This window comes from Schistocerca nitens, chromosome 9, assembly GCF_023898315.1.
Source record: "Schistocerca nitens isolate TAMUIC-IGC-003100 chromosome 9, iqSchNite1.1, whole genome shotgun sequence".
In the NCBI taxonomy this organism is placed as follows: domain Eukaryota; kingdom Metazoa; phylum Arthropoda; class Insecta; order Orthoptera; family Acrididae; genus Schistocerca; species Schistocerca nitens.
This window is the reverse complement of record NC_064622.1, coordinates 289,531,396-289,554,362: the sequence shown is the minus strand read 5'-3', so window position 1 is coordinate 289,554,362 and position 22,967 is coordinate 289,531,396. Positions and strand designations below refer to the sequence as shown.

General features: G+C 38.8%; 1 protein-coding gene across 1 annotated transcript in view; it reads left to right on the top strand.

Moving 5' to 3' along the window:
* The window catches only part of LOC126204186 (cubilin-like), a 1,516,445-nt gene that overhangs the window by 1,243,654 nt on the left and 249,824 nt on the right, over positions 1–22,967 (top strand). The window contains exons 53-54 of the mRNA XM_049938590.1: positions 14,649–14,833; positions 16,504–16,644. Coding sequence (XP_049794547.1) covers positions 14,649–14,833; positions 16,504–16,644 — 326 coding nt within the window. The remainder of the gene's footprint in view (positions 1–14,648; positions 14,834–16,503; positions 16,645–22,967) is intronic.

Sequence of the window (22,967 nt, the reverse complement as noted above, 5' to 3'; positions counted from 1 at the left end):
GTCAGGGAAGAAGTGGATGTGTACAGTACATGTCTCATTCATGTATGCGGGTGAACCCACCGGGAATGGGCTATCCTTATAAGTATAAAACAGCGTTTCCTCTTGACCACTGCATCGATTTCAACCAGAACTGGTAAACACACTGCTTGCTACATGAGAATTATCTCTGTGGGGGTTAGAACCTCCTAGCTCCCACAGGTATGGGCAAAAAGGGTTTTCTAATATTGACATGCACACTGTCTGGCAAGACAGACATGTTGTGCCAGACAGCATGCATGTCAGGAGTGGAAAACCAGGTTTTGCCCATGGGCAAGGAAGTTAGGAGGTTCTAAACCAACAAAACTGATTCTCATTTCGAGGAGGATGGAGGAGATGGGTAGAGAGAGGGGTAAAGTGGGGATGGATAGTAAGAGGCAGAGGAGGAGATGTGCAGAGAAAGGAGGGAGGAGGGCATGGTCAGTGGGAGGGGGAGAGGCAGGGGGCAGGTGAAGTGTGTAGAGGCATAGTGGGCAGGTGAAAAGGAAAATGTGGAGAAGGAGATGAACAAGAGAGGGGGATGAGGAATAGACAGAGGAAGGGGGAGAAATGTAAAATTATCTGAGAGAACAGGCAGAGGAGATGGACAAAGAGAAGGGGGTGGAGAAGGTGAAGAGATAGAGAGAGAGTGGGGAGAAAGAGATGGAGAGATAGAGACAGGGATAAAGTGGAAAGAGAGATTTGGGGGGGGGGGGGGGGACAGAAAGAGGTGGACACGGAGAGTGGGGAGGATGAGATGTGTACAATATATGTGTTGAACATCTTTACAGGCAAAGTATGCAACTGTTGAGGAACTGAACCCCCCAGATTAGCCGAGGGTCTACCAAAGGTATCTCCTCAACAACCATTCAGTGAATGTTGCTGCATATGGGCCTCCACAGCAGGTGCCTGGTTAGTGCTGCCATGCTGACTACTGTTCATGGGCAACAAAGGCTGGAATTTGCCCACCAGACTTACACTGGGTGGTGACAGGGGGCCTTCTAACATAAATCATGTCTTATGCTCCTTTGGAGAGATAATTGTTGGTGTGCACTGCATGAAATATCTGAAAGTACCCTGCAACAATCATTGGAAAGGTCCAGTCCAAAGGAGGGAGTGTTATGGTCTGGGGAGTGTTTTTATGGCATTCCCTGGATGATCTCATCATTTTGGAAGACACAATGGATCAACACAAGAATAAGTATGCATCTATCCTTGGGGACCTTGTCCACCCCTATACACAGTTTGTTTTGCAAACTGTCACAAAGCTTGCACTGTATGTGCATGATTTGGAGAGCACCAGGAGAAGTTTACTATACTCTTAGCCACCAAATTAACTAGATTTAAGCCCAGTCAAGAATGTGTGGGGCCACCTCGATCAAGCTGTTCGTGCCATGCATTCCCAACCAGGAAACCTACCACAACTTTCCACAACACTGGAATTCGCATGACCGCCACTACCTTCCAGATCCTCACTCATCCTCTCCCTGCATGACTGCACTGTAAAAGGTGGTTATTCAGGCCTTTGACAGGTGGTCATGTTGATGTGAGTGGACTGCATATGTATGTATGTTTCTCTTCTAAACCATTCATGGTACACATATCACGTATTGTCTGGAAAAAAGCACTGGGGGGAAGAACCATCTGCCTTGTATTGGGGTGGGGGTGAAAATGAGGTAACATAGGAGATGGTCAGAGAGATGTTAAGGGATGGGGGATGGAAAGGGAGAGGCAGGAGGAGATGGATAGATGGACAGGGAGGAGGAGATGGACAGGGAGAGAGGGGAGGAGGTGTAGGAGACATGTGAAAGGTAAGTGGTAGACAAGTGGAAAAGGAAGAGGGTGTGAGGAGGCACATGGAAGAGAGAAAGAGGGAGAGGGTGTGAACTGAAAGAGGGAAAGGCTGTGGGGAGACTGGTGGAAGAGGTGCAGCATGTGAAGAGGCAGGTGGAAAAGAGCTACAGTGTGTGAGGAGGCAGGTGAAAGAGGCTCAGGGTGTGAGGAGGCAGTTGGTGGAGGGACAGAGTGTGAGAAGTCATGGGGAAAAGGGACAGGGTGTGGTGAAGCAGATGGAAGAGGTGAGACAGAAGTAGAAAGGGGAAAGTAGATTAGAGAAGAGATTTAAATTTTTCTTGAAATTTTTATAAAACCATAACTAACTTCTACCATCACTGACTTAATTGACTTGGAATACTTTCAAAGAACGAAGTGCATTTTGCCTTTTATTTGTACTGTTTAGGGTGTCAACCAGGTCATGAAGATGAGCAATGTAGTGAATCAACATTCTCATCAGTTTGTTTCAGGAACAAAGCCCATGCCACATGGCTGAATACTGCAGATAAATTTAACACACCCTGTCTGGAGTTGTGTGGTGGTAAAACAGCAAAGATATCTCTGTGAGATGTGATCAAAAAGTAACAGAAATTTTTGTTTTTCTTAAAGAATCTTTGTGTATTTGTCAACATCAACACTGTCCCCTTCAAAGTAATCCCCCTCAGATATAAGACACTTGTGCCACCACTTCTTCCAATCGTGGAAGCACTTCTGGAACTTACTTTTCATCATGGTGTTCAGCTTGTAATCTACCCCCTCCTTCCTTGTTGCAGCTACTGTCTACAATGAGCAAAGTCTTTTCTAGTGATTTGACAGGAGTGAGATTACAATAAACTTTTTAGTTAACTTATCTTTTCTTGTAGAGTTGGCTCCAGTTCTTCTTGTCTAGGGGTCTGATTCTTGAAGCTGAAATTCTCAAGTTCTAGGTCCTCATGGTTAAATTGACCTAAAGAATTTTGAAGATTATTGTTGCAGCATTTTTGTTTTTACCTTAATTTGTTTTGCCACATTTTAGTTTATCACATAGTCTTCAATTTTCACATTAACAAAGCTGAAATTACATTGTTTGCCCAAAATACAAAAATACGTCTGATCACATCAGAGGCATGTATACTGTCCCCAGTAGAAATATTACAAAACTTGAAAGTGGTATTTGGGGAAAAAAATTATTGAATTATACATGAACATTAACCGCTCAGGTGATATGTAATTTTCTCTCATGTGTATTATTATTATTATTGTTATTATCATACAAAATTCTGTGCATCATTTTTGAGTGCACTCTGACAATAATGGACCACGTAGATGGAAAAGGAACCATCTTTTGTCATCTTTTATCCATTATCACTCTCTCTCTTGTCTTCAATGCGAGTAATCGGACATCTTTGTGAGTACTGTTGAATGTAAGCATTATTGTACTTGTAATCAGATAATATATTAGTTTCATTCTATTATTCACTTTTAATTGTAAGAGGTGAGCCCTATCTCATGTCCACTTCCTTTGAATATCAGTATTTTAAGTTATTTTGAGCACAACAATTGCAGCCATCGTTGCAGCCACAGCCGCCATTACGTAGCAATTTTAATTTATGAAATTAGCGGAAGCGAATTATTGACCCACATCAATTATAATACACATTTTTTCCACAGCTGCCAGCTGCTGCAACAGAAGACATAGCTTTAAGATTTTTATTTTCAGTTTCACATCCGAAATCCAGAGCCAGACTCAGACAACAATGCATTACGGAAGAAAATGGTAAGAAATTATTCTCTTGCACATGTGTGGGCAAATGCAAATAATAATCAGAGATCTCATGTTTGAGCAAAAATGTTTAGCCAAGGCAAGAACCTAAAAAAGTTTATTTCATTTTTCAACTTACATTAACGTGTTACAAGACGAGTGGGACTTACAATTATTAACATGATTAATTATTTTACTAAGGACTAACTTTCAGTGAACAAACTGTCTTACAAAAAGCAATTTAATTCAAATCAAAGAAAAAAATCTAAATTAAACAAATAACCAGATTAGCAATTAATTTTGAGAAAAGCCCACCATGTAATAACAACATTCATATAAAAAGAAAGAATAATAATTTATATTATCATAAATCACATGAGACTTACCTACTCCTATTTCACTCCACGGTAATAACAATATTCCAAAGGGTTTACATTTCTCTTGACAAATGAATTTCTATTAGTTTTAATTGTTATTTCATAAATGAATAGAGAAATAAACATAATAAACAGTACTAGATTGCATAATTAATAATAGAAATTTTAAGTGTGTCAAATAATTTGTAATTTCAAATGTTTCTAAAAAACAAATAATTTTAACTGTACATCTGGAACTAGTACTTATCAATTGTAACATCCAAAATGATAATTCCTATTCATAAATTTTAGCTTGAACTATTGTGTGTAAAACTAAATGAAATTTTCAGAGAAACAGCTGAGATAATACTGACCTGTCCAAAATTCAAGAAATATTACTGGTATCAACTACTACTGTTGAGGTAAAGTAATGTTAGGGTAGCATGTCCTGTTACAAGGTCCTTCTGTCATTCTGTTTTTATGTCATCAGTGGCATTAAAATGACATTCTTTCATGGTTCTCTTCAGCTTCGTGTTCTGTCACTCACCCAATTGCCATAACATCCTAGTACATCCCTATGCCACTCTCAGTCTAAATCATTTGCCACAGAGATTATATCCCTGTGGGTGACCAGGTGCAAGACATGCTAAATCCACCCACCCAGCACTTCCTATTCTAGTCCTGCCACAGACATATCTTACCCCAACAAGGGCTGGGCTACCTATGAAAGCAGCCATGTTATAAAATAGCTCTGTTGCAATAATTGAACAGCTTTTTATATTTGTTTTACTACCAACCAGCTGCCCACCAGAATGAATGGCCACTGCCAACCTGTGGCCAAGACCAAAGTAAGCCATCATGTTGCACAACATGCAGCTGAACATAACATGCTTGATTTCAATGGCAGCTTTGCAATCCAGGCCATCTGGATCCTCCCCTCCACCATCAGATTTTCTGAACTGCACAGATGGGAACTATCCTTGCAGCACATTCCTGGCACACGAATCTATCCCAGCCTCAGCCTATGGTAACCTAATGTCCTCACACCCACCACCCAACATTTTATGTCTCCCTCTGTCCTATCATCTCCTCCCTTTTCATGTCCACTCACCATCATTGTGTGACAGCCTCTGCCAGTGCAACCACCTGTCCTTTCCCCTTCCCTGTTCCTCTCCTTTTCTGCTCCCTGTTTTTTTTCCCCCCCTGCACCCCACCTCCTGAAGCTGCTCCTCTGCACCTGGTAATCTTGTCAGGCAGCAGTCTAGTTCCTGCATGCCCCACAAGACAACGCTCTACTTACCCTCCCCCTCCCCCCCTCCCCCCCCTTCCCAATCCATATCCTGCAATTCCTCAATGTTTTGCTGTCCCGCTCCAGATTGGTTTTTTGTGATAGTCACATTCCAGCCAGAGCTGCCAGTGGTAGTGGTCATGTGTGAATTGGGTGTGCTTGCCTGTACAAATGTGTGGGGTGTTTTCTCTGCTGAAGATGCTTTTCATTGTGCCCTTCTGTAACTCAATGGGTCATCTTGAGTAGCAGTCTATTGTTTTCCTAATAATGTTGAGATTCCAACTTGGAGTTTCCATTGTTTGATTTTGTCAGTGTTCACAATAACTGTGTGAAATTTTTCCTTGTCTGCTGTGGACTTCTTCATCTCTACAACTTATCTTGTGCTAGAATCTGTAATGTTTTCTTAATGCTCATCTTTCTACTAAAGAATAGTAAACACTTCTTCATAAAAAAAGAAAAGAAGAGAATTTGATCATGTGGGATTCATGGCTGGTAGGACCCATCTGGAGAAGTTTGGTGTCTGGGTTGCAAGTTTTATTTCAGCCAACACCACATTGGGCAACTTGTACACTGGTGATGATGATGAAATGATGATGAGGACAACACAAAACACAGTGCACTAGTGGAGAATATCTCCAACCTGGCTGGGAATCGAGCCCAGGCCTGCTGCATGGTAGGCAAACATGTTACCACTCAGCTAAGAAGACAGACACTTTTTAATAAATACTGAGGTACTGATCCTTCCTTTACAACTGGGAATCTCTTCCTACATACTATGTGAACGTACACAGATTTGACATTTACTCTGTAAGATGGTCACCTCGTACAGCTCAGTACAAAATCTGGTAGTTAATCTTCAACTATTCTCCGTGATGTCATTCCAATTGTCATGGTATGAACTGTTCCATGGCATGCTTTGCTTCTCCAAGGTGGAACATCATAGTATGAAATTATTCTTCAGCCAGCAAATACTGGTACACATACCAAAACAGCTGTCATCGTCCCTGTTTGGAGAAGCCTTTGTCCATCTGGGCCAGTATACATGCACAAAATAGTAAAACTCCCAAACAATTAACTATCCTAAACAAATAAACTAATAAAAATTACTTTCATTGTGATGACTATCATCCTTCTGTCAGGCAGCGTTTAGAAACAAACCTCGTTACCAAAAGTGATAGGTTACACTAAAATGTATTTCATTAGTAGAGTGTATGTTCCACTTTCTCACAATTTTGTGCTACAAATATACAGTTGCAGAAGTTGTTTTCTCAACTGTATACCTGTATTTTATATAAGTACAGGAAAACCTCATTATACATTACAGATACAATCTATCTAATCACCACACATATTGAATACTTGTAAACAAAGAGTCATTTTATATTTAAAATATGGGGTTAAGTTCTCATTTACTCACATATTAAGTACAAAATAACAGAGTTTCTCAGTATTTTTACTAAAAATAACCATTATTGTCTTTATGAAACACATTTTAATGATAAATTCATACAATTAAAAATGTAACACCAAAACACAGAGTAATGAACAGAAATTATAATTCCACCTCCAATGAACTCCCAGCCTGCTCTTGTCACAACCTTTTAGTGCTCTAGGATTTTGCAAGTGGTAGATAATAATGGGTTTTAAATTCACAATGCCCTGCAGCATATTGTCCAAAAAGAAGAGTGCATTGGTCCTTGGCAGTTTTAAATCCAGGTGCTGTTTTTTCTTCAGTAGAAACAAACATGTGGTTAGGCATTTGTTTCCAAAATAAGCTCATTTTATGAAGGTTGAAAACCTGCTTCACAGTATAGCCTTTTTCTGTCAAAATTTCTTGGAACTTATTTTTAAATTCCCCACTTCTAACTTCATCTGCCACAACTACCTCTCCCATGATTTTAATATTGTGAAAGTGAAAACATTGCCCAAAGTAGTCTAGCTAACCCGAGCTAGCCGAGGAAGGTGCTGGATCGTCCTCTTCTTGTGGTAAATCTGCATACAATCTCTTAGTTTTATCTTGAATAACAGCTCCAGAGAGAGCCCTATGCTGTTCGCTATGGTGCTCCATCTAATGGCTTAGCATTTTTTCCATTCTTTTCATTGCTTTCAAGTGAGATTTGGTCAGTCTATCATACTTAAGTCAGTAGGACAGTGAGCTGTTTTTCAAAACGATTCTGCATTGTCATAAACAGTTCTCACAATAGATTCGTGAAGTTCAAAGCCCAGTGAATGTCAACAATACCCTCACCTTTCTTATATTGATCCAAAGTTTTCCATTTGTTTCTAATGAATAAGACCTTCATACATGCTTCGTCCCCTTGACATGCACAATTTTGTTCCTATAACCCAGAATTTAAATACAGAACCTGTCAAATGCAGCTTCACAGCTCAACTGACCTGAACTGACAATTTACATAGTGACAAACATGATTTAAGATGTGCATTGAGATGCACTAATGCATTACTCCTTCCTCATGCTGTTAACAGGTGGCAGCACTGGATTTAAAACTAAAATCATTTATATGTAAAACATGGATAATGAATTCAACTGTTATGTCACCTGCCTGTAAATTTCTTTTTTTGAAATGCTTCTCGCACTTGCTCCAGTCTAGCAATGTCATTTTTGTATGGCCTCATTGTGTGTCTTTGCTTCCTACATGGCAGAATTCTTTCACATTTTGTTGCTTTCACAAAAGTAAATTTAAAGTTAATATTTTGCTATCTCATAATTGTGTATACTCTTTCTCCATGCAGAAAAAGTATTTTGTATCTTTTCTTTTCTTGTATGGAAGAGGCCACCGTATTCATTCTGATGTTGCTTCTTTGTACTTTAATACATTGCTATATGATCTATGCTGTGAATATTCAAATTTTCCCACTCTAAATAGTATTACACAAAGTTTTGGGGTTGCGGCAGAATTACATCAACTTCTTGCCATGATATTTCAGGTGACAAACTTTCAGCCATCTTTCTGTGAGTGTTATGCACTGTAATTTGCTAGTGCAAATACAACTTTATACAAGAATTGGCATGGAGATGCATGCGCAAAGACAATCACTGCATAACCAAGCTCTGTCAAGCTTCTCGCCCTCTTCAAGTACTACTCCATCTACGGCACGAAGGTGCATGCATAGTGGTGATACTACATGTGTGCGATATGTCGGAATGCACATGTCGAGGTTCATTAAGTGTTTTCCTTATGAAGAAATTAAAGATATCATTGGTCCCACACTTAAGGAAGTTGGAAACTTTTTTATAGAAGACTTTGAGGGGAAGGCCCTTGACTCAGCAGAACTTAAACCATAGGTCTTCTGGCAATAAATATATGATAATTTCATGGTGTGGCCCCATAGAGAAGAAGAACTGTCATGCTTTTTGCATGATAAGGCTTGTGCTCTTTTCCATTTGGCAAAGGACAATCTGGAATTGCAGAAGGCTGGAATCTACAGAATACCTTGCCAGTTTGGCAAAGCCTGCATCGGTCAGACAATATGCATAATGCATGAAAGGTGCACTGCACACAATTGTCACACTTGCCATTCACAGCCCAGTAAGTCTGCCACAGCCAAGCATTGTATCTTCACAGGGCATTCCATGGATTATTCTGTCACAGAAATGTTGGCCTTAATGAGATCCTTCTGGGATTCAATTATTAAGGAATTGGTGGAAATATATTTAGTGAAAGATCTTATTAATTGTTATGGTAACTTTCAACAGGTTAAGGCATTGGAACTGGTGAATTCTTTAACTTGATCAGAAAGAAAATATTTTATGACCAGTGATACATCTAGTGACAGTTAATTTTATTAATTTTGACATCTGTAATTTAAATAGTCCCCCATTCGCATCTCCGGGCGGGGACTACTCAAGAGGACGTCGTTATCAGGAGAAAGAAAACTGGCATTCTACGGATCGGAGCGTGGAATGTCAGATCCCTTAATCGGGCAGGTAGGTTAGAAAATTTAAAAAGGGAAATGGATAGGTTAAAGTTAGATATAGTGGGAATTAGTGAAGTTCGGTGGTAGGAGGAACAAGACTTTTGGTCAGGTGATTACAGGGTTATAAATACAAAATCAAATAGGGGTAATGCAGGAGTAGGTTTAATAATGAATAAAAAAATAGGATTGCGGGTTAGCTACTACAAACAGCATAGTGAACGCATTATTGTAGCCAAGATAGACACAAAGCCCATGCCTACTACAGTAGTACAAGTTTATATGCCAACTAGCTCTGCAGATGATGAAGAAATTGATGAAATGTATGACGAGATAAAAGAAATTATTCAGGTAGTGAAGGGAGACGAAAATTTAATAGTCATGGGTGACTGGAATTCGTCAGTAGGAAAAGGGAGAGAAGGAAACATAGTGGGTGAATATGGGTTGGGGCTAAGAAATGCAAAAGGAAGCCGCCTGGTAGAATTTTGCACAGAGTATAACTTAATCATAGCTAACACTTGGTTCAAGAATCATGAAAGAAGATTGTATACATGGAAGAACCCTGGAGATACTAGAAGGTTTCAGATAGATTATATAATGGTAAGACAGAGATTTAGGAACCAGATTTTAATTTGTAAGAAATTTCCAGGGCAGATGTGGACTCTGACCACAATCTATTGGTTATGAACTGTAGATTGAAACTGAAGAAACTGCAAAAAAGTGGTAATTTAAGGAGATGAGACCTGGATAAAGTGAAAGAACCAGAGGTTGTACAGAGTTTCAGGGAGAGCATAAGGGAACAATTGACAGGAATGGGGGAAAGAAATACAGCAGAAGAAGAATGGGTAGCTTTGAGGAATGAAATAGTGAGACAGCAGAGGATCAAGTAGGTAACAAGACGTGGGCTAGTAGAAATCTTTGGGTAACAGAAGAGATACTGAATTTAATTGATGAAAGCAGAGAATACAAAAATGCAGTAAGTGAAGCAGGCAAAAAGGAATACAAACGTCTCAAAAATGAGATCGACAGGAAGTGCAAAATGGCTAAGCCGGGATGGCTAGAGGACAAAAGTAAGGATGTAGAGGCTTATCTCACAAGGGGTAAGATAGATACTGCCTACAGGAAAATTAAAGAGACCTTTGGAGAAAAGAGAACCACTTGCATGAATATCAAGAGATCAGATGGAAACCCAGTTCTAAGCAAAGAAGGGATTCAAGCAGAAAGATGGAAGGAGTATATAGAGGGTCTATACAGGGGTGATGCTCTTGAGGACAATATTATGGAAATGGAAGAGGAGGTAGATGAAGATGAAATGGGAGATATGATACTGCGTGAAGAGTTTGACAGAGCACTGAAATACAATGTTCCATTAGAACTACTGACAGCCTTGGGAGAGCCAGCCATGACAAAACTCTACCATCTGCTGAGCAATATGTATGAGACAGGCGAAATACCCTCAGACTTCAAGAAGAATATAATAATTCCAATCCCAAAGAAAGTAGGTGTTGACAGATGTGAAAATTACCCAACTATCAGTTTAATAAGTCACAGCTGCAAAATACTAACACGAATTCTTTACAGACAAATGGAAAAACTGGTAGAAGCGGACCTCGGGGAATATCAGTTTGGATTCCGTAGAAATGTTGGAACACGTGAGGCAATACTAACCTTACGACTTATCTTAGAAGAAAGATTAAGAAAAGGCAAACCTACGTCTCTAGCATTTGTAGACTTAGAGAAAGCTTTTGACAACGTTAACTGGAATACTCTCTTTCAAATTCTGAAGGTGGCAGGGGTAAAATACAAGGAGCGAAAGGCTATTTACAATTTGTACAGAAACCAGATGGCAGTTATAAGAGTCGAGGAGCATGAAAGGGAAGCAGTGGTTGGGAAAGGAGTGAGACAGGGTTGTAGCCTCTCCCCGATGTTATTCAATCTGTATATTGAGCAAGCAGTAAAGGAAACAAAAGAAAAATTCGGAGTAGGTATTAAAATCCATGGAGAAGAAATAAAAACTTTAAGGTTCGCCGATGACATTGTAATTCTGTCAGAGACAGCAAAGGACTTGGAAGAGCAGTTGAACGGAATGGACAGTGTCTTGAAAGGAGGATATAAGATGAACATCAACAAAAGCAAAACGAGGATGATGGAATGTAGTCAAATTAAATTGGGTGGTGCTGAGGGAATTAGATTAGGAAATGAGACACTTAAAGTTGTAAAGGAGTTTTGCTATTTAGGGAGTGAAATAACTGATGATGGTCGAAGTAGAGAGGATATAAAATGTAGACTGGCAATGGCAAGGAAATCGTTTCTCAAGAAGAGAAATTTGTTAACATCGAGTATAGATTTAAGTGTCAGGAAGTCGTTTTTGAAAGTATTTGTATGGAGTGTAGCCATGTATGGAAGTGAAACATGGACGATAACCAGTTTGGACAAGAATAGAATAGAAGCTTTCGAAATGTGGTGCTACAGAAGAATGCTGAAGATAAGGTGGGTAGATCACGTAACTAATGAGGAGGTATTGAATAGGATTGGGGAGAAGAGAAGTTTGTGGCACAACTTGACTAGAAGAATGGATCGGTTGGTAGGACATGTTCTGAGGCATCAAGGGATCACAAATTTAGCATTGGAGGGCAGTGTGTAGGGTAAAAATCGTAGAGGGAGACCAAGAGATGAATACACTAAGCAGATTCAGAAGGATGTAGGTTGCAGTAGGTACTGGGAGATGAAGAAGCTTGCACAGGATAGAGTAGCATGGAGAGCTGCATCAAACCAGTCTCAGGACTGAAGACCACAACAACAACAATTTAACTCCATGAATGTGCATTCTGACAGAGAGTGCATATGTAGTATCACCATTACACATGCATCTGCATGCCATAGATTGAGCAATATTTGATGAGGGTTCAAAACTTGACAAGAGTCACTCAGGTAGCAGCTGCCTTTGTGCATGAAGCTCCACGCCAGTTCTTGGTATAAAGTTATTAATTTTAATTAGCAATCTCCAGTGCCAAACAATCACTGTCTAAAGATGGCTAAATGGTTGACAGTTGAAATATCTTAGCAAGAAGTCGATGAAATCCAGCTACAATCCCAAAACTTCAAGGAATAATGTATACTGCTGGAAATGTATGTGATTCTGTGTATTTTCTTTTTACGTCGGTGTCCCAGATCATTCACCAGAGTTTAAAAGCTTTTTCTTGTTTACTAAATATATGGCCATTTCTCTTGCCTTAATTGTTTTCTCCTGAACTTTACTTCATTCTTCTTTTATTTAAATACCTGCTTTTTCTCCACATGGTAATCACTGATTTTGAACTGGTCACCTTTCTTCTTAATATATATGTATACCCATTTCCATTTTTTATACATGCTTTTTAATTTTGATTTAATGTTGATTTCTATTAGTTTATAAACCAAGTTGCCTCTGCACAGTGGTATGCTTTGCAGTTCACTTCCGTACAATGCCACACTCCAGATGAATACTTTCAGAAAAGTCTTAGTAAATCTTAAATTATATTCAGTATTAACAAATTTCTTTTTGTATGAATTGCTTTTCTTGCTATTGCCAGTCTGTATTTTCCACTTCTCTACTTTGGTGACCATTGTCACTCATTTTACTCCTCAGTTAGTAAACTTCTATACTACTTTTCATGTCCCATATTTTAATGTAATTTCCCTCAGCATTGTCTGATTTAGCTCTGTTTCATTCCATTACACTTGGTTCACTATTTTAATATTCAACTTATAACCTCTTCTCAAGACACTATCTATTCTTTTCAACTGATTTTCGAAGACCATCTACATCTCTGACAGAATTACAGTGTTATCTGCAAACCTCAAACTTTCAAGTTCTTCTCTGTGAACTTCAATGCCCTTTCCAAGTAACTCCTCTGTTTCCATTACTGCTTATTCAGAGCACAGGTTCAGTAAGAGAGGGATAGGGTACAGCCCTATCTCTCTCCCTACTCAACTATTGTTATCTTTCAGTGTCCTTTGACTCTTATATCTGCAATATTGTTTCTCTGGAAGTTGTAGATACCTTTTCACTCTCTCTGTTTTATCTCTTCTACCCTCAGAATTTCAAAGAATGTATTACAATTATCAAGGTTGAATGCTCTCTCAAAATATAAAAATGTTTTGAATGTAGATTTTATTTATTCAGGAAAACTAAAATAAATCATAGGGTCAGTACTGCCTCACATGTCCCCACAACAAAAATTTGTCTTCCCTGGGGTTATCTTCTAACAGGTTTTACATTTTCTGTAAACATTTGTGTCAGTATATGACAGCCATGACGTACTAAATTGATACTGCTGTTATAGTGACACTGTCAGCCCTTTCCATCCTTTTAATTAGTATTATTACATTCTTTTTAAAAACTGAGGGTATTTCACTTGTTTTATGTACCCTGTCTACTAGATGGAGCAGGTATGTCATGGTTGGTTTTGCCAAGTTTATTAATAGTTGTGAATGAATGTTGTCTATTCCAGATGCCCTGCTTTGGCTTAGGTCTGTCAGTGCTTTGTCAAATGCTTCTCACAATATCGTATGTCCTATGTCATCTTCATCTACTTCCTCTTGCCTTGCCCTAATATTGTTCATAAGTTCATTTCTTTTGTATAGCCTGTCTATATGTTCCTCCATCTATTTGTCTTGTTTTGTCTTCTTTGCTTAATGTTGTGAGGGCTTGCCATCTGAGCTCTTGATATGTATTTTCTCCAAAGCTTTCCTTAATTTCCTTCTAAGCAGCATCTATTATTCCCATAGTCATGCATGCTTTGACTGCTTTGCATTTCTGCTCAAGTGGTTCCTGTTTTACTGTCTTGCTCTTTCTGTTGTTATCATCTGTATTCACTTTTTCCTGCTTGATTTGCTGAATTTTTATTACATTTTCTTCATTTGTCATTTAAATTCGGTGTCCTATTTGTTGCCCAAGGATCTATATTTGGCCTTCTCTTTTTGCCCTTTGATTATCTGCTGGTTTCAGGGCTTCAACTGTCAAAGCTACTCATTCATCTTCTATTGGAAGCCCTCATGAATTGAACTAACAGAAGAGATAGAGAAGGTTCATGTAGGAGCTGCACAGTTCGCATGTATTAAGTCGTGTGTCAAGTGTCACAGAAATTCGGATGCCTAAATTCCAACATATTACATCTTTGCACCTACATCTCTTGACTATCAACCATGATGAGAAAATTAGAAAAGTTTGAGGTTGTATGGTGATTCCCCCCAGTGATCAAATATGTGATGAGAAGAAAATGAACTGATACATTATGTACACACAGCTGTGCCAAAATGGTGTAAAGGGCAGTAATTTAGGTCAATTTCACAATTATTTTTGTAACTGTAGTGTTGTGTTAACTAGTGTAATGTAAACAATCATACTTCTGTGTCAGCTTGTGTTTATTGGTTGAGGTTCCTTTATAAGTGTTTAAGTAATGTTGTTAACTTTAAAAAATCTCACTGAAAATTTCAGGCTGTGGTGGAGTCCTACATGATCACAATCAAGAACTAATGTCTCCCAACTATCCAAAACAGTACCCAAGCAATAGTGAATGTGACTGGGATATTCGTATTCCTGATGGGTACCATGTGAATCTTATTTTTATTGAACGCTTTCAGTTAGAAAACAGCACCAACTGCCAGAAGGACTATGTAGAGGTTAGTAAAGTTGAGTCTTTTGCATCACTTTTTTTTAACTTTTGAAGAAACAGATCTAGATTTCAGCACCAAGACAAAAACATTCGGGACCCACTGAAAAAGTAAAATGTGTATGACAGCAAAACCATTAAAATCTGTAACTTGACAGGTTGGGCAATCTTTGTATGATAATTTTAGCTCTTGTATTTTATGAAGAAGTTAAATCTTAAAGGCATTCTTTCTGTTCTGTTTGTAGTTTGCATGACACAGCAGACAAACAGGCAATTATTTATTCTGTATAATGTTTTAACTTCATTTTATGTTAGCTAACCTTGCTGTTAGTAAAGATATTCTTGTGTCATTACGTTTGAGGTCCAAAACCCACCTGACCTCAGCCTTCACTAGTATGTGTTCTTCATCTGCCTCTATCCCCTGGCCCCCCCTAGCATCACACATGCCTTCCATCCCCCAACATAACTACATAGTCCTTTCCCTTTCTCTGCTTCTGTCCTCATCCACCAGCTCCCCTCCTCTTGCTCCCTCCCCCTTCCAGCACAACCTCACAATGCTGTATCAAGCAGCCCACAAACCTGTCACCACCACATCCCTGCACACTTCCACAAGTGACACTTCAACATATCCCCCCCCTCCCCTGCTCTGCTATCTCACCATCTCCCCACCACAAACCTCATCCGTAGTCCCACTACCCATATCAGCCAAGATCACTGCTCACTTTGCAGCTCGTGGTCTAGTGGCCTCTGGATCATGGGGTCCCAGGTTCAATTCCTGGTCGGGTTGGGATTTTCTCTGCCTGGGGAGTGGGTATTTGTGTTGTCCTTATTATTTCACCCTCATCATTCATGACAGTGGCTAGATGGGACTGTGGAAAAATTAGATTGTGTAAAAATTGGGACTTTGTACTGGTGCTGATGAGCATGCAGTTGAGCAGCCCACAAACCAAACTGCTCACTTCAGTCAGGCCTCAGTGCTTGGAGTCAAGCTGCCGTGTGTGTGTGTGTGTGTGTGTGTGTGTGTGTGTGTGTGTGTGTGTGTGTCTACATCTAATAAAGGACTTACTCCTGATAGCTTATCCAACAAATGTGCCTGTTTGATGCTCAATGCCTCATCTCTGTAGGCATAATTTCCATCTTTACTCCATGTGTTTGCAATGAAATGCCTAATTAACAGAGATGACATTTATTAAAGAAAGTGCCAATGATTTCAGGTGCTATTTGAAACAATTCATCCTACTTTCTATAAGAGTCAGCACTGTAATTAATCATAATGTGAGAAAATATGGCATATGTTTTATGAATCCATATATTTCTGAAGACAGCTCAACAGAAGAGAATGAAATTTTCACTCTTCAGCAGAGTGTGCACTGATATGAAACTTCCTGGTAGATTAAAACTGTGTGCTGGACCAAGACTCAAAATTGGGACCTTTGCCTTTCGTGGGCAAGTGGTCTACTAACTGAGCTACCCAAGCACAAGTCATAACATGCCCTCACAGCTTTACTTCTGCCAGTACCTCATAGAGCACTTGCCCATGAAAGGCAAAGGTCCTGAGTCCGAGTCTCTGCCTGGCACAAAGTTTTAATCTGCCAGGAAGTTTCAACTCAACAGAAATTTTTGGTGCATGCTTTTTCATTTTTATGTTATATGAAGTTAACTGTATTCTACTTTGTCCAGGTTTTTGACTATGGTGCATCACAGTGGCTGTCCCTTGGACGTCTATGTGGAAGAGCTGGTCATCAGCAGTTCAGTTCAACAGGAAACCGAATGAGGGTCCTTTTCAGGTCCGATGATGCCACAAATGGTGACGGCTTCAAGGTATCTATATACATGTGTATAAAACTTCCAATACAACTTGAGTATGTCACTAATGAAGAACTCTAAATAATGTGAGAAGAAGCAGACTATAAAACCTTTTAGTGAAAACTGATGATAAAAGAAATTTGTAAGGTTTCATACTCCTAAGTCTGACACACTAAATGCTTGAGTGTAGCCTCTAACTATTCTGTCAATGCTTTATAAAATATTTGATTGGGAAAGAAAAACAAGTGAAGAAATTAAGTTGCACGTATGAAAATAATATTGAAAATTTTTGTGTTGGTGGAATACTGGATTGGATAGAAACAATAATTGGCATAATCTTTTGGGTCAGGTCAAAAAAGTGTTTATACTGCAGGAGTGTGCAGTAAAAATGTTATGTGAAGGTGGTAACCATACACTCTCTAGAGAACTTTTCTGGCATCCTGGGATTCTTACACACCTGTGATAATACAGCTGCTTTCTAGTGGTATTTCTGATTAACAATAGAAGTGAATTTAGGATGATATGTGAAATTCATGAACTCAGTAGTAGAACTAAAAATAATTTCCCTGTAAACTGTATACATCTCTCTAGGATTCACAAAGGATCTTTATGTTCTGATGCTAAAGTTTTTAGCACATTGCCAACAGACATCAGATAGAAAATCAGGAATCCTCAAATAGTAGCCTTTCTTTCTGTAATTTATCAGAATATTATGGCTTTTGGGGTGTAAATTCTGATTAAAGCTAATGTTCACACTAAATAGGCTTTTATTTTTACCAGTACATAGATGGCTAGTACTGTTACCTAAATGCTCAGTTTGAAATATTGGTTCAAAAAGATATAAATCATTGTTATTTGTTTTCCATTTCTTAATATGAGTTTTTGTAAGTTTAAGAATTAATTTTTTTGTGAACCATTTAAAAGCCTCTTCCACTATTAATGAATGTAACTCCATCTTCTGCCTGGAGTATGGGACTATAGCCAGTCAGTATCTAATAAAACAATACCAATCGCCATTATTTATTCCACATTTGTCCTGCCTGTGCATCATCAGCAAACATCATAGCTTTTGAAGAGTACTACAGTCTATGAGGCATGTTCAGAAAGTAAATGTATTAGATTTTTATATTTTTTTAGAAAAAATACATTTGAAGAAAAGTACAGGGTATTATCGATACACTTGTTGACTACTTTTCCATGTAATCATCATCCCATTCTGTGCATGTTGTGGGCTGTGGCACCAGCTTCTTTATGTCCTCCTTGAAGAACTCCCGCACCAGCTCTTTCCCCACTTCAGTACTGCTTTCTGAACTTGCTCATTGGTTGAAAATTTAATTTCACTTATTTGTGCCCTCCGGGAGACAAAAAGATGATAAACAGAAGGCACCAAGTCTGGAGAATAAAGGGATGTTTCGAAACATCCCAACCAGATGAGTCCAAGAGCAGCTTAGTGGCTAAGGCTGTGTGAGGACAGGTGTTGTCAAGGAACAAGCACACTCCTCTCATCAGCATTCCCTCCTTTTGTTTTGAATGTTCCTTTCAAGTGATTTTTTTTTCTTACATTTTTTTTATCTCTCAATGTTATTGTACATTGATGATCTCCCCCTGAGGTAGAAATTAGACCAAAATGATGCCTTTTTGGTCCCAAAATGCAGATAATGTGGTTTTTTGCCCAAAATTGTAGTTTTGATGTTTTTTAGCAGATGGCAAATTGGTGTTACCTAAAATTTCTATTTTAATATAATTGGTTTAGTGAGTTTAAGAACATAAAAAGAGCCCCAAGAATTAAGTATGGTAGGAATTTCAGAAAACTTATTGCATCAAATATTTGATAGATACCCACCTACTGCTTTTAGGCAGGTTACTTTTGGTACCATATTTAATGAATGTGAATGCCACTATTTTCGTTCAATACCTAAAATTACATTGTAGTTATGATGAAATTCAGGATGCTTGACAGATTATTACAAGAAATATTTTTGTTCATATACCAATAATATTAAGCTTTTGAAAATTAAAAATCTGGAAAAAAAGCTTGAAAAACTGAAAAAGTCTTGTTAAATAGCAACAAAAGTAACAAGGAACAAGTATGAAAATGATACTACTCAAAGTGAAGAAATAGAAATAAACTTTAAAAACGACAGTATTTGCTTTCATTCTTGGCAGGGCTAAATCAGCAATTTAGCAGGGTCGCGGATACTCATTGCTAGAAATGTGCAATAATTTTTTTAATAAATACAAAGTCTATACCCCCAAGATTCCAGGAAAATGTCATGTCCCTGTGATACTGTCTGTGCTTACATGTTTGGTTGTCTACTTTTGCTTTATAAACATATATCACATGCTTGTAGTTTTGGCTTATCTGTACAGATTAGTAAATTAATATATAGCCTAAATAAAGTAATATGGTGAGTGCACTTCTTAGCTCCATCACATTCATGACCTATATGAATACAGCAAAGTAATTACCATACTTCTGTGAATGGAATACTTACAAGGGGAAGGTCTCATACAATGCCAATAAATCTGGCTGACATTTGGTAGGTAATCTGTGTACAACCCAAAATGTAAGATATTTTGAATCAAGACCACCACTCTCTCATCACCCACAATCTTGGGAAAACACCCCTAAAGTACATTACATGCAATCTGGAACTGATAGATAATTGAAAGCTGAGCACTTTTCCCAGTAATATATGTAGGCCACAAACATGTTTTCCTATAAATGGAGGAGAAACAGCTTCTTATGTATCCAGAAGATAAACACTGTTCAACGAAAGTGCCATGGGTATGGTGAGCACCAAGGCATCTGGCTGGGGAGCAGAGAACATGTGTGTGATTCCCAGACACATTCTGCATAAATAACCTAGATTAATAAAGAATTAAAATTAAAAAAAAATTAATTCTGCTCACTTTACAATAGCTCTTGCACTCATTTTGTTAAATGTTCTCATTATCCTGGTAGCAACTAGATCAAGCAAATAAAACTCACATCCCGCATATTGTCCTTAAACGTTAAAAGTTATTTTTGCAGCCTCCCCCACCAGTGTAATAGGAATTGAAACCTGAAAATATTGTGTACCTCACACTTGGTACACACATACTGATCAGCAGTGAATATTTTGATAGATGACTACCACATGACAGTCCAAAAGACTATAAAAGGAGATTCCATTCATTTGTCTTGCAGACTCCTCCTTTCAAAATGCGCTGCAAATGGTCTGTGAAGCAACAGTATTTGCCTTGAAAAACATAATTCAGTACAGTCTGTCATCATACCTGTATCACATTACATCCTTGGTCTGCACATGAAAGTATTTCCTTGTTTGTAACTGTTTATTTATGGGAGCAGCTATTTTCAATTATGAAATGAAATAAACCTCCTGTCTGTTCCAAAATTTCAGATGTTCACCTTTGGTCAGTATTGTAAGTAATTGCCGTGCATAAGGTATCTCCCAAAATAGGGAAGGTAGTGGCCAGATAAGAGATATCAAGTGTCAGGAAAAAAATTTTAATGTTATTATTGTTCATTTGCTTTGCACAAAATTTTGTACCCATGTCAGCATTCGAGTTTGCCACTCTTAAACTAGATTGATGGTACTTGTCATATAACATTTGAAGCAAATTTGCTTGTGGCACCAACAAAGTCTAATGAATGCAACCTCAGCATAATTACTTTGTGCCTTCTGAAGATCTGGTAGAAAACAGAATTGGTTTATATTTAAAAAATTTCTTTTTTGGGAATTAATTTTGATTCATACCATGCATATCATAATATCACCGCCGGCCGAAGTGGCCGCGCGGTTCTGGCGCTGCAGTCTGGAACCGCGAGACCGCTGCGGTCGCAGGTTCGAATCCTGCCTCGGGCATGGATGTGTGTGATGTCCTTAGGTTAGTTAGGTTTAACTAGTTCTAAGTTCTAGGGGACTAATGACCTCAGCAGTTGAGTCCCATAGTGCTCAGAGCCATAATATCACCTGAAAATTATTGGGTTTGCATTATTGTGCAATTTCCACTAGTTTCATAGAAGGACATTGTAATTTTGAAGCTTGCATAAGCAGATGGTGTGTACTGGCAACTTGCAATATCCTGTTGCAGAGCATGCCCTACAACACGACAACCATGACCTCAGCACCTGTTTCTCCACAAGTCCCATCTGGATTCTTCCCCCAGACATCAGGTTCTCAGAACTCAGCATGTGGGATCTAGCACTACAACATGTCCTTGGTTCTCGCCACCCACCTGGCCGTAATTTACATTAATTTCTTCCGTCTTAACATTTATTCACTGTAAGTACTTTTTGCTTCACTCCACTTTAGTTTTCTACATCTTTCATTCTCTTTCCCATCTATTTTTCCCTGCCCCATCCCACCTCTGTTACTCACAATGTACTTAGCTTTCACTCTTATTAACTGTCTGCATATTACCCTTTTTTTCCACCTTTAAGCTCTCAGGTTTTCAAATCTCATCCGATGCAGTCCAGAACAATCAGTCTTTTCTCCTCATCCCATACAGTAATTCTTCCCTGACCCACAGTTCTGGATGACTTTTCCAAAATCTACACATTTTCCTAGACCTCTCCAGTCCTTTTGCTTCACTCCTCTTCCTTCCCCTTCAACCCTTCTGTCTGAAGAAGAAGCAACTGGCTTTGAAAACTTGCTAATTACAACTGTTATTTTGTGTGTATTCTACCACTGCTTGGTGAGTAGATTTTCTATCTATCCTGTTAAATAACTTTATCAATAATTGATTGTTTCCATTGTTGTTGTTGTTGTTGTGGTCTTCAGTCCTGAGACTGGTTTGATGCAGCTCTCCATGCTACTCTATCCTGTGCAAGCTTCTTCATCTCCCAGTACCTACTGCAACCTACATCCTTCTGAATCTGCTTAGTGTATTGATCTCTTGGTCTCCCTCTATGATTTTTACCCTCCACGCTGCCCTCCAATGCTAAATTTGTGATCCCTTGATGCCTCAAAACATGTCCTACCAACCGATCCCTTCTTCTAGTCAAGTTGTGCCACAAACTTCTCTTCTCCCCAACCCTATTCAATACCTCCTCATTAGTTACGTGATCTACCCACCTTATCTTCAGCATTCTTCTGTAGCACCACATTTCGAAAGCTTCTATTCTCTTCTTGTCCAAACTAGTCATCATCCATGTCTCACTTCCATACATGGCTACACTCCATACAAATACTTTCAGAAACGACTTCCTGACACCTAAATCTATACTCGATGTTAACAAATTTCTCTTCTTGAGAAACGCTTTCCTTGCCATTGCCAGTCTACATTTTATATCCTCTCTACTTCGACCATCATCGGTTATTTTACTCCCTAAATAGCAAAACTCCTTTACTACTTTAAGTGTCTCATTTCCTAATCTAATTCCCTCAGCATCACCCGATTTAATTTGACTACATTCCATTATCCTCGTTTTACTTTTGTTGATGTTCATCTTATACCCTACTTTCAAGACACTGTCCATTCCGTTCAACTGCTCTTCCGAGTCCTTTGCTGTCTATGACAGAATTACAATGTCATCGGCGAACCTCAAAGTTTTTACTTCTTCTCCATGAATTTTAATACCTACTCCGAATTTTTCTTTTGTTTCCTTTACTGCTTGCTCAATATACAGATTGAATAACATCGGGGAGAGGCTACAACCCTGTCTCACTCCTTTCCCAACCACTGCTTCCCTTTCATGCCCCTCGACTCTTATAACTGCCATCTGGTTTCTGTACAAATTGTAAATAGCCTTTCGCTCCCTGTATTTTACCCCTGCCACCTTCAGAATTTGAAAGAGAGTATTCCAGTCAACATTGTCAAAAGCTTTCTCTAAGTCTACAAAAGCTAGAAACATAGGTTTGCCTTTTCTTAATCTTTCTTCCAAGATAAGTCGTAAGGTCAGTATTGCCTCACGTGTTCCAACATTTCTACGGAATCCAAACTGATCTTCCCCGAGGTCAGCTTCTACCAGTTTTTCCATTTGTCTGTAAAGAATTCGTGTTAGTATTTTGCAGCTGTGACTTATTAAACTGATAGTTCGGTAATTTTCACATCTGTCAACACCTGCTTTCTTTGGGATTGGAATTATTATATTCTTCTTGAAGTCTGAGGGTATTTCGCCTGTCTCATACATTGTGCTCACCAGATGGTAGAGTTTTGTCATGACTGGCTCTCCCGAGGCCATCAGTAGTTCTAGTGGAATGTTGTCTACTCCCATGGCCTTGTTTCGATTCAGGTCTTTCAGTGCTCTGTCAAACTCTTCACGCAGTATCTTATCTCCCATTTCGTCTTCATCTACATCCTCTTCCATTTCCATAATATTGTCCTCAAGT